This window comes from Adiantum capillus-veneris, chromosome 28, assembly GCF_014529385.1.
Source record: "Adiantum capillus-veneris isolate H3 chromosome 28, ASM1452938v2, whole genome shotgun sequence".
Classification (NCBI taxonomy): Eukaryota; Viridiplantae; Streptophyta; class Polypodiopsida; order Polypodiales; family Pteridaceae; genus Adiantum; species Adiantum capillus-veneris.
This window is the reverse complement of record NC_140958.1, coordinates 89,759,019-89,771,253: the sequence shown is the minus strand read 5'-3', so window position 1 is coordinate 89,771,253 and position 12,235 is coordinate 89,759,019. Positions and strand designations below refer to the sequence as shown.

The following is a 12,235-nucleotide window of genomic DNA, read 5'->3' as shown; positions in this document are numbered from 1 at the left end:
TCTGCACCAACAAAAGTTCGTTCATCAAAATCTTCACACACACATACACACACAACGTGCTTGGAATATTGCTCAGGCCCAAGATCTGTATTAGCACATTCAACAGGGATTGGATGTATGGCGCAACACAACGGAATCTCTGTCTTTCGCCTGCAAGCCAAGCATAAAACAATAATTCCTTTTTTTTTGTTGGATTGCCCAAAGGGCAAGGCTATAGCGATGCATTCTCTTTTTGCTGACTAAAATGTAAAAAAAAATGAAGTTGTATTTTCAAGCATTTTTTTAGAAGTCAAAAATGTTAATTGGTCGAAATAAGATAGTGGGCACTCATTTAGATGACTAGTGTGTATTTTTCAAAATTGGACAGAGCTATTTGTTGTTTTATTGGACCGTGGACAGAGAGATAGTGCACATTTACTTAGATAGCTATGGCACTTGTGACCGTGCCTCGAAGTCGTAAACCGTCTCTTGCAATGATTCGTAAGGAATTTTGGAAATCGGAAGGAAAGGAAGTGTGTCGTCTGAAGGTGCTGGCGCAGTGGTTCTCTGTGGGGGCTTGGCCAAGGAGCCGACAGCTCCAGCGATGGTGTGGCCCTGTGCCCTTGCCATCCGCCCTTATTTTTGGCGAGGAGAGTTGCCGCTTCCCTCACCTCCTTCCGGAGGTTCAATGGCGGCTTCGTGTGCCTAGGCGTGCTGCCAGGGCAGCTTCGTCGGTCTTCCTCAGCAGGGGCGTCGCCCCCCTAAAGCCTGTTTTCACGTTCGTGTGGCGGAAGGTGGTTACAGTTGGTGTGCTAATGATGGGCAATAAGGAGTCTTGGTGATTGGGGACGGTCGTGGCAGGGCTGTCCTAATGGGCTGTCCTTAATGGTGGCAGCAAGCTGTATGTACGCAGGGTCTTCATCATGGACAACTGTGAAGAGATTATTCCGAAGTATTTAAGTTTTGTGAAAGGTGTAGTTGATTCTGAGGATCTGCCTCTCAACATTTCTCGAGAGATGCTCCAGCAGAACAGGGTGATTAGGAAGAATCTGGTGAAGAAATGTGTAGGTTCTTTGAAATCGCTGAGAACAAAGACAAGTTCTATGAAGGTTTTTCCAAGAATATCAAGCTTGGAATTCATGAAGACAGCCAAAACAGGGCAAAGCTTGCCGAGCTCCTCAGATTTCACTCTACTAAGAGTGGAGATGAGATGACCAGCCTGAAGGATTATGTCACCAGAATGAAAGATGGGCAGAGTGTTATTTACTACATTACAGGTGAGAGTAAGAAAGCCGTGGAGAACTCTCCTTTCTTGGAGAAATTGAAGAAGAAAGGTTATGAGGTGTTGTTCATGGTTGATGCCATTGATGAATATGTTGTGGGGCAGTTGAAGGAGTTTGATGGGAAGAAGCTTGTGTCTGCCACCAAGGAGGGTCTGAAACTTGAAGATTCTGAAGATGAGAAGCAGAAGAAAGAAGAACTGAAGAGCAAATTTGAGCCATTGTGCAAGATAATGAAAGATATATTGGGTGACAGGGTGGAGAAAGTCGTGGTCTCAGATCGTGTTGTCGACTCTCCATGCTGCCTTGTAACTGGAGAGTATGGGTGGACCGCGAACATGGAGAGGATTATGAAGGCTCAGGCATTGAGGGATAGTAGCATGTCTAGTTACATGTCTTCGAAGAAGACTATGGAGATAAACCCTGAGAACCCAATCATGGAGGAGTTGAGGAAGAGGGCTGATGCAGACAAGAATGATAAGTCTGTGAAAGATCTTGTGCTGCTCCTATTTGAAACTGCTTTGCTAACCTCAGGTTTCAGCCTGGATGATCCTAACACCTTTGGTAACAGAATCCACAGAATGCTTAAGCTTGTTTTATTGATTCTCCACTAACTCTGCAATCGAAGTTTGCAGCCCATCTTAAAACAAATTGAAATGTTGCGACGCTCTCTTGTCCTTCTCAGGTGCCAAACTCTTCAGGTAGTCCAGTAACTGTTTTAAGGGTTTCTTTTCCTCGCCCACCATATTGTTTGGCAGTTTGTATCCCAGCTCTTGGCCTCTTCACCGATAGGACCAGCCTGGTTCAAGTGTACTCGTGAGTAGTAACTCCTCTCTCTCTCTCTCTCTCTCTCTCTATATATATATATATATATATATATATATATATTTATTTATTTTTTTACAAACACACGCACACGCAGTGCGCACACACACATTGTACGCTCTCTATAAAGAATTGCTTGCGATCCGGTTCCATGCATACACATTTCCGAGTTGAGATTTTCTCGTTTTTGTACATCCCGAGATAGAGAAACAGAGAGGCCATGGCCAATTACTTCACCTTGTTGCAGAAAGTGGTGGTAGTGTTGGCGGTAGTGATGATGGTGATAATGAAGGCAACTGCACAGGATCTGATAACAGCGCCCGACACGGAGAGTGCGTCGCCTCTAGCTCTACTCCACCTCCACCTGTATGGTGCCTTTATTCATCTCCGTTCTTGCCTGCTACTTTCAATAATCTGGACATTTCTCAACAAGCTTGAGTAAATATTGTGAGCCACTATCTGTCGCAATTGTTTTGGAGGCTCCATCTCAAAAGAAACTGTAACACTCCAGTGCCTGGACTCTTTGCTGCCTTACTTAATGAAAAAGATCTCTATTTCAATGTAAGTGTAAGCCTGCTATGTGTTGAGATCTGCATCCCTTTAAATAAAAAACAAAATTGAAATAGTCTCTTGGACTCTTCATTGATAGGACCAACTAGTTCAACTAGTTTATGCAATGACTACTTCAACTCGTTCATGCAATGACTGAGGGCCATTGTCTCTCCTCGAGCTGACAAAAGATACCTACCTCCTAAATTCTCTCAATATCTACATGCAATAAACTGTTTGCTTCTGTGTGCAGGTCTTGCTCATGAGCATATGCATGTATACCAGGGACCAGGGTGACCGACCATCAACAGATTTTTGAGATGTAGCACTATGATTGTCATAGAAGAGAGACTCTATTTCCTTGAATGCACACTTGGTTCAGAACCCTCAACCTTTCTTCTTCGGCGGGGCCCACACAAAGACAACGGCGATGATGGACTTGAGCTTTGAGACAGTAGAGGGGTTGACGCTGCCTTGGCTTCCTCCATCGTTGTGTCCTCCTCAGCTTTGGTGTGTGGTGTTTTTGTGAATCACACACTCATGAACACACATGCATGCACACACAATACTTTTTCTTTCACTACCACTGGTAAACATATTTCTTTTGTATTTATATGTAACTCAAAAATGGCTCTTTTGTTAAGTTCCTCCAGCAGGCCTTGTGATTTTATCACTTGTTTTTATTAGGAGCGGTTCTCACTCATGCTTTCATCTCGGGCCTAATAAGAAACAAAGGGGGGTTTTGAATTTGTTCATGCTAGCGGTTGGCCATCAAAAAAATTTAAAAAAAAATATTCAACTTATCATTGAGCCAAAACAGACATTTGGGGATGCTCAAAAGCACAGTCCGCCAATAAAGATAATATGAACAGGATTTAGATTTCTTTTGAGTTTGAATGCTTTAAGGCACTTAATGATGATCAAATTTGAAGCGGCGAGGGTGAGCTTGTTGGAACGAAGGGAAGACATAACGTGGCTTATGCATAATCTAGTGTTTGGCTTGATTGAAGTTTTCATTACACTAAATGTCAAACTCTTCTTGAAATGCATCTGAGCTTCATGTGCGAGTAACATTGTGGATGACAAGTGGCGCTTTATGCTTGAGCTTGGCATTGCTTGATACATTTTAATGCTCGACTTGAATGAAAAAATCACTACAAGCACTAACATTGAGCTTGTTTTGATAGCCATAAGATAGCATTACAAATTTCGGGCTTGTAATATTGTGAACTCTTTTAGTGCTCGTCTTAAATGACCAAAGGTTTAAAAGCACTAATCATTGAGTCTTTTTTGAAGGGTGATGTGGGCAAGTGTGTGATTTCATTGATCCAAGAAGGTCATCATTGCAATGTATTGCAACAATTTGGCTAATTAGAGCCATTCCAAAAAATTTGGATTAAAAGTTGTATACATGCTAGTTCATAGCTTGGTCTAAAATGCAAATGTTTTCTTTGAGCTAGTGTTTTACTCAATTTTTTGAGAGCTTTCAAGTACAAAATTCGGCTAATCAGATCCATTCATTTTTATTTCATCAAGCTGTAGTCATCTCTAGCTCATAGATTGCACTAAAAAATGTAAAATTTCATGTGTCGAGCTAGTTATTAGCCAACTTGTTTGGAGCTTTAAAATGTAAAATTTGGCTATTGAGAGGTATTCATTTTCATTTCATCAAGTTGCAGTCGTCTCTAGATCATAGATTGCTCTAAAAGATTGAAAATTTCATGTGAGTTGGTTGTTAGCCAACTTTTTGAAAAGCTTTAAATTGTAAAATTCGGCTTTTAAAGAACCACTTCATTTCATAAAGTTGCATTATTTTCAGCTCTTGGCTTGTTTTAAATTCCATAATTCCTTGAGCTAGAAATTAATCAAACTTTTGAATCATGCATGAGAGATGGTAAACATTGCAAAGTTTGCTTATGGAGAAGCATTTTACCTTTCTCATTGTTGATATGTATGCAAAAATTTGTTACAAAGAGCATTATGTGCATAACCAAAGGTATTTTTTCCCTTTGGCAAATTTGGGTATGCAAGACCCATTTTTGAGATTGAAAACAGCATGATATTAAGCTGAGACACATTTTTCACGGAGCACTAGAGCCTCTAGCCCCTCTCTCTCTCTCTCTCTCTCTCTCTCTCGGGTCCATGCCTCTCTCGGGTCCATGCTTATCAAGGTGTGCCATGTGTGATTGGAGGTCCATTTTGACCACTTTATTGGAAGGATACATCTAGGTCGGTGCTCACCACAAACTTGCTCACCACAAACCTAGGTATATTGTAATTCGACTCGACCTAAAACTTTTGGGATTTACCTCTAAATTTTAATTTTAAAGGAGAGAAAATCTATAAACTTTAGAGAAATTTAGTGTAAAAACCTTCAAATTGAATCATTTTACCTCTAAACTTTCACATATGTAGGTCTGTCAAGTGTTTTGAAAACAATTTTTTGAGCAATGATATGAGTGCAAGGATAACCCTCGATGCTTCTACCTGTTGATGCATCTTCTAATGTTGTCAACTTCTTGCTCCCTTTTCCCTCTGTCTATATAAACATAATATCTATTCCGAGGGAGGGATTCTGGCTCCCTCTCCAGATATGTGGCACAAGGAGCTTTGTCTCGTGGTGTTCTCTGCAACCCCGACGATCAGAGGTAGACAAAGAGACCGAGAGACGTGTTGACCAGCGTAAGCAAAAAAGAGAGAGAGAAAGAGAGAGGCGGCTCAGGCGGCCAGGGCTAGAAAAATACATTTTCCCTAACCGAAGAAAATAATGGCAAACTTGAAATTCGCAATCGAGCTCTAGAGGAAAAATAGCCCTTTGAGCACCAGGAGTCGGAGGCCGAGAAGCTTTTAAGACAAGTTTCTAGATTGTCTCCCTCAATGTCTCACATACCACTGCTAGCGTATGGTAGCCTACGGCACTATGCTCCTTCTTTCTTTCATCTCTAATTACTTATGTGCTTTATTAGGTTACTCTAGCCGCCTGCACATGCACATCTGTAACCTCCTAGCTGGAATACGAGCATCATGAGCAGGTGATGGTGATGCTACAACAAGCCCTACAAGTAGAGTAGTCCTAGCGAGCATCAAAGTCTGCTTTTGCCAAGCTCTCTCTCTCTCTCTCTCTCTCTCTCTCTCTCTCTCTCTCTCTCTCATGCCCAAAAGGTGGAAAAAAGAAACTCTTTTTAGTGCATGTTTCCTTCCAAAATGATTTTTAGCTAATCTCTCTCTCTCTCTCTCTCTCTCTCTCTCTCTCTCTCTCTCTAGCTCTAAATCTGGATAGTTTCTCCACAAAGATCTACCTCCAATATATTTTCCTTTAAACCAAGTCCCTTGAACCCACCTGATTATAAAACACAAAAATAGCGTCAGACAAAAAATACCCATAATAATTGGCTCTGTAATTTTCTCTTATAAAACCAAGATGCAATAGAAAAACTTTTAAACCTACCTCGCGACAGTTTCCCCTCATAAACATCTCTCAAAATATTTAAAAATAGTTTTTTCATCATCTGTATAAATCCAAAAATACGGTTTTATGCTAGAAAAAAAGAAAAAAACACTACAATTAAACTTGATCACTCCCTTCCTCTCTTTGTGTGTCTCTCTCTATGATTGAGAATACTAGGTAAGTTTAAAAATCCCTTGCGCTCTCTCACTTGTTATCTAACCTGCTAATGTAACACCTGAACAATCAAAAATGTGTATCCATTCCCAAAAAAAAAATTATCTTCATCTGTAAATCCCTTAAAAAAAACAAAATTGGAGTGGTTAAAACTCAGTAATACGGGATGTCATTTTTTTAAAAAATATCTCGCGTTCTCTCTCTCTCTCTCTCTCTCTCTCTCTCTCTCTCTCTCTCAAAGTAGTGACTTGAAGTTTTGTCAAAATTATGTGTGCTCTCCTTATCTTGCTCTCTTATCCTCCCACCAAATACAACGCGCTATCTAATTGATGCCAACCGTAGCCAACTAAAACAATTACTACCATAATCTATTAATATCATATGCCTAAACTACTTTCTAGCATGTGTTAATTAGTGTTTTGAGGCACTCTTAGGCATATGATACCTACTACAGCACATACACCAACCTTGTCCATTGTTCAAGCTATTCGTAGGGCTTGAAACCTATTATGTAACATTTAATGGCCTAGTAACTTGGGTGTAGCAGAAAATAGCATGAACATAGTGAGCATTTCATTAGAATAGATTCCTAATGAGCATAACGAGAGTGCTTGGGTGGAGAGAGCAACAAAAAGCATAACACCTAGTTAGATAGCATGAACAATACTTCAAAAGAGAGATAAATTAAGCTATTGACAACAATTGAGGACCGGATTAACATGGAGCCGGCCCCCCCTCCAAAAGTCTTTGTATTATGGTTTCTCCCATCAAGAGAGACATTTTACAATACAATTCTTTGTGTTCCTTCAATACTAGCTAGTGCAATGAAGATGGAAACTTCAAGCACTAAGAAAAACACTTATTAAACACAACATCAATTCCCTCACGGTCTCAGACCCAAGACCTCACACACCTTCGAAGATGGTGAGAGCTAGCAGGGTATGAGAGTAGATTGAGAGGAAGAAAGAGTCTTCTTACGACTTGAAAGATGTACATCTCCTCACATAATCACTCATATTAGCATAGCTTAGCTTAGTAATTAGCATGGTAGAGGAGAGGAGCATGCATTGAATCTTGGCTCTTGGTTGGATTTTCATCACAAAGCAAAGAGTTGTTGGTGTAGGCCTCCCTTCTCACAAGCTTGGAGTAGGTGATAAGTTTTCCATTAAAGCTTGAGAAGAGAGAGAGAGAGAGAGAGAGAGAGAGAGAGAGAGTCTTCTTACTCCACACATGAGCTAGTGTGAGTGTGTACGTGATAATGCCTTTGAAAAATCAGCCCCCTCTCTCTCTTGGCCGATCCCTCTTGCTAATTGCTCTTGCTAGCATCTCGTTGGACCTCCCCAGGCTTAGCCAATGGAAATTAAGCAACATAAGTGATATCCTTCTGACATGTACCCCCCTTTCCCCTTTTGTGAGAGCTTTAGGTAATTAATTAATTCAACTAAACTCTCATTGGACCCCTTTGCCTCCTGGCCAAGAAGAATTAGCCAAGCCATGGGGCTGCTGAATGGTCATTGAACCCCTTGGGAGACTCTCCAATAGTCTTCAAGAGAGCTTAATTCATATTGGTTCTTTTATTGATTGTTCTTAAATTAATTAAACTAGATTCACTCTAGCCTAATTCTCATTGGTCCACCTCCAAGGTCTTCCAATAGGATTTGAGTACACCTTGTGGGCATCTGGGATAGGGAGATGACATGTGTCCCTTATTCCCTTTGTGTAAAGGGAGCTTGTGTGTGTGTGTGAGAGAGAGATTCTCTCTCATCCCCTACTTCTTGGGCTTGCCCCCTCCTTTGTAGGACTTGAGAAGACTTTTTGCAACACACACAAAGCATCCAATTTCCTAAGCCTTTGACCATTGGACACAACCTTTGAATTTTGGAACCTTAGCATTTTGGAAGTCTTAATGGGTTGAACCTTAGGGTCTTTTATTGTTTCACATTTCTCTTTTGCAGGTGGCTCCCCCTTTGGATCCCTATTTTCCCTTCTCTGGTTCCCTACTGTGGTCGGTCTGCCAGCTTAACCAATATTCTAGCTTTTTCTCCCCTGGCACTTCCCCATATTAAATGATCAGTTTAGAAAATCATTTAGGAGAATTAGATATTAGTTATTATGACATTACCTCTCTCTTGAAATCATAGTCGTCCTTGACTATGGGGTAGAGAAGATAAAGCATATTCATTAGTCTTTTTTCCTAGCGGGTAGAGGATCCCTATGTTACCCTACGACATCATTCCAGAATGGATGACTAGTCCATTTGGCGCTTGAGAGCCTGAGGCTGCCGCAAGCATGTGTGCACATTAGTCCTATCAATCCTCCATAGTAGAGTGACAAGCTCTACTCGGTGTTCGGGAGACATTGTCTCCGCAAACTTGATTTAAGCATGCATGCTACTTCATTTTTGTGCACAATAAAGAAAAAGAGAGTCATATAAGACAAAAACTTTGTTCATTTTAAACATTTGTACATTTCCTTACTCTAGGGAAGCATTGTAAGCATTGCTAAGGTTTAGGTTTTTTTTTAATTGTATGCCTTGCATTCATCTAGCATCTTCAAAAGGATAATTCTTAAACTTAACAAGGTATTGTCGGATAGTCTTACCGACTCTTAGTACCTTGTCTTCATGTTGGATAATGGACTCAGGTTGCAGTACCTCTTCTTGGTTCTCGATCTCCGGTGGGTCTTCAATAGTTGGTTCTTGAGGTGGATCTCCTTTGTAAGGCTTTAGTAGGCTCACATGGAAAGCATTGTGTATGAGCCAATGGCTGGCAACTTGAGTTGATAGGCCATCATATTGATTGGCCTAAGAATCTAGAAGGGACTATAGTACCTTTTTGCTAACTTAGCATAGTACTTTTGGTGTCCCATAGGATTCTTGCCTGTCGTGGGCCTTAATCCAGCCTTGGGAAATTTTAATAAGACCCAATCATTTTCTTTAAAGGATTGGCCTCTTCTGTGCTTGTTAGCAGCATCCTTTTGCCTTTGCTGTGTGATAGAGATAGCATCCTTAATCTTTTGGAAAGATTCTTGTAGGTCTTGGCTATACTCATCTGCAGTGAAGATCTTCCCGTGTACCTTAAGTAGTAGGGGACCTTTTGATCTTCCCTCAATTACCTCGAAAGGTGCTTTTCCTGTGGAATTATGTACAGTGTTATTGTAGACATACTCCACTAAGGGTAAGTACTTCTCCCATTGGGATCTTTGATCCACTTCCATTACATAGGCTTTTAGTAGATCAAGAATTGTTAGGTTAGCTATTTCACTTTGGTCATCGGTTTGCGGGTGATAGGCCGAAGAGAAATTTAGCCTTGTCCCTAAATTCTCAAAGAGACCCTTCCAGAAATTACGGGTCATTCTAGGATCTCTATCCGACACTATAGACATTGGCAAACCATGGTACTTGAAGATGAAGAGGGTTGCCATTTGATGGGCTTTGATAGTCTTTTTGATAGGTATAAAATGAGCTTGTTTACTAAACCTGTCCACTATCATCCATATTTCCGTATTCCCATGGATAGACTTAGGCAATCCAAAGATAAAATCCATGGATATGCTCTCCCATGGTGAATTAGAGATTGGCAAAGGTTGAAGCAATTCAAGTTGCTTCCCTCTATCAAAATTTGTATTTTGGCATACCACACATTTAGAAACATGCTCTTGTATGTTTGCTTTCATGGTAGGCCAATAGAAATATGTTTCAATTCCCTTTAAGGTAGACTGAATCCCTCTATGCCCTGCATAAGGAGGAACATGAGATTCATACATTACTTTCTCACGGAGTGAGTTAGTAACGCATAGTCTATTGCCATAGAGAAGATAACCATCTTGTAAAGTTAATGGTTCCTCTTTCTTCCCTAATGCAAGGGTGAAATCACATCTCTAAACTCGGGATCAATAGCATACTCATCTATCATAGAAGATAGATCATTGTGAGTTGCTATGGAAACCACATTCACTCTCGGCCCTCTTGAGAGTGCATCAGCTACTTGATTATGCTTGCCAGCAATGTGAGCAATATGAAAATGAAATTGCAAAAGAAAATTTTCCCACCTCATTTGTTTGTCGGAGAGCTTGGTCTATGTCATAAAGTACTTAAGACTTTGGTGATCCGTTCACAGAATGAAAGAGTCCCCAATAAATAGTGCTTCCATGAGTCTAAGGCATGTAGAACTGCGACGAGTTCCTTTTCATATATTCCTAGAGCTTGCTCAATAGGGTCGAGCCTGCGACTTTCATAGCCTATGGCATGCCCTTCTTGGAGAAAAACAGCTCCAAGGCAATCACCACAAGCGTCACATTGGACCTCAAAGGGCTTTGAGAGATCCGGTAGTGTAAGCACAGGTGTAGAGATAAGCTTTTCTTTAAGCTTTTCGAAAGCATTGTTCTCCTTGGCAGAGCATGTATACCTAACGCTTTTCTTTGTTAGGTCATGTAATGGTCCTATAATTTGTGAGAACTTTTCTTTGAAGCGTCTATAGTATGCACACATACCTATAAAGCTTCTTAGTTCATGAAGACTCCATTAAAGGTTTGGTGAGGCCTGAATAGCTTCTCCATCAAGCGACTGAATGTGGCTGGTGCATTGGTCAAGCCAAAAGGCATGACAATGTATTCGTAAAGACCAAACGTAGTGCGAAATGCGGTCTTTACAATGTCTTGATCAACTATCCTTATTTGATGGTAGCCACTTTTTAGGTCAATCCTACTAAAGTAGGCCAATCCTTGTAGCTAATCAAATAGGTCTTCTACCCGTGGAACGGGAAACCTATTCTTGATAGTGATCCTATTTAGTGCTCTATAGTCGACACACATACGATATGTGATGTCTTTCTTTTCACTAATAACACAGGTGAGCAAAATGGAAATGAGCTAGGCCTAACCATGCCCTTCTAACCATGCCCTTCTCAAGTAGCTCATGCACTTGCCACATAATCTCCTCTTGTTGAGCTTGAGAAACTCTATAAGGAGGTTTATTAGGCAGTGAACTTCCGGGAAGAAGTTCAATTGCATGGTCATCACTGCCTTGTTTAGGAGGTATCTCACAAGGGATGTCGTCAATACAAACATCTTGAAACCCCTTGAGAAAATTGGATAACCCTAATTCTTTGTGGTTGCTTTTGTTTTCTTTTGCTAAAGCATAAGGTTCATTTTGAGAATCTTTAACAAAAATCATGTACACGGTGTTGGGCGCATTTCTGACACCCCGTTTTTTGTAAATTTGTACATATAGACATGACGCCCGATGTCAAAAGGGCGTCTGGGCTTTCTTTTTGTGGGTTTTTTAGCTTTCTTTAGCAAGCACATGTACATGCACTGCAAGTCGCTAGTCTAGTGACAGCTGTCGAGCTACTGTAAGTGCCCGTGAGTGAGTTTTTTGAAGCGAGACTTGTATATAACTTAACATCATGTACAAACTTAAAAAATTTCAGCCAAACATCAGAAATTTTCAGGTTTTAGCTCGTTGTGTCTCCTTGGTGCTCTTGGATGCAGTTTTTTGCCCCGACTAGCCTTCTCTACGTGTAGTCGTGTTGGGACAGCTTTCTATTCGCGTCAATTTTGCTCATGGAGGCATATGGAATCAATTTTGATTATCTTCATCTTTCTCGCCAGTCATTTTTCAATCTTTTTTTCAAGCTTTAAAGTGCCCCAAATAGAGTTGTGCTCTTCAGGTTACGACTAGTTCTCTGTAGGGTTATGGCTATGGCAGCCTAGTGGCAAATTGTGTGTAGACAGATTCGGAGGGCATGTATCTACGAATTGTGGAATTGATGTTGAAGTTATGGGTTTGTGATGTTTGATTGTGAAAGGAGAGGTTCTCGTCTTCATCTGCATTGGTCGGCGTGGCTGTAAATCCATGCTTTGACAGGGTTTTGCTCCAATGTGACATAGTCTCTTGGGTGGGCGACGGCTAGTAAATTCCCAAGGGTCTGCTCCTATTGTACTTTTGGTAAAGAGAAGAAGAAGAGAAAGCCCAGGAAAC

At 40.8% G+C, this 12,235-nt stretch overlaps 1 protein-coding gene across 1 annotated transcript; it reads left to right on the top strand.

The window, feature by feature from the left end:
- The first annotated feature begins 899 nt into the window (after positions 1–899).
- On the top strand, positions 900–2,649 carry LOC147420865 (heat shock cognate protein 80-like). Its single transcript, XM_086504745.1, has 4 exons — positions 900–1,823; positions 1,945–1,960; positions 2,069–2,075; positions 2,332–2,649. Exons 1-4 carry the CDS (start codon positions 1,040–1,042, stop codon positions 2,524–2,526), a joined length of 1,002 nt encoding a protein of 333 aa, XP_086360871.1. The 5' UTR covers positions 900–1,039; the 3' UTR covers positions 2,527–2,649.
- Positions 2,650–12,235: the final 9,586 nt, after the last annotated feature.

Excerpts from the sequence above, each read along its gene's own strand:
- LOC147420865 (XM_086504745.1), top strand. The coding sequence starts at position 1,040 with ATGTGTAGGTTCTTTGAAATCGCTGAGAACAAAGACAAGTTCTATGAA.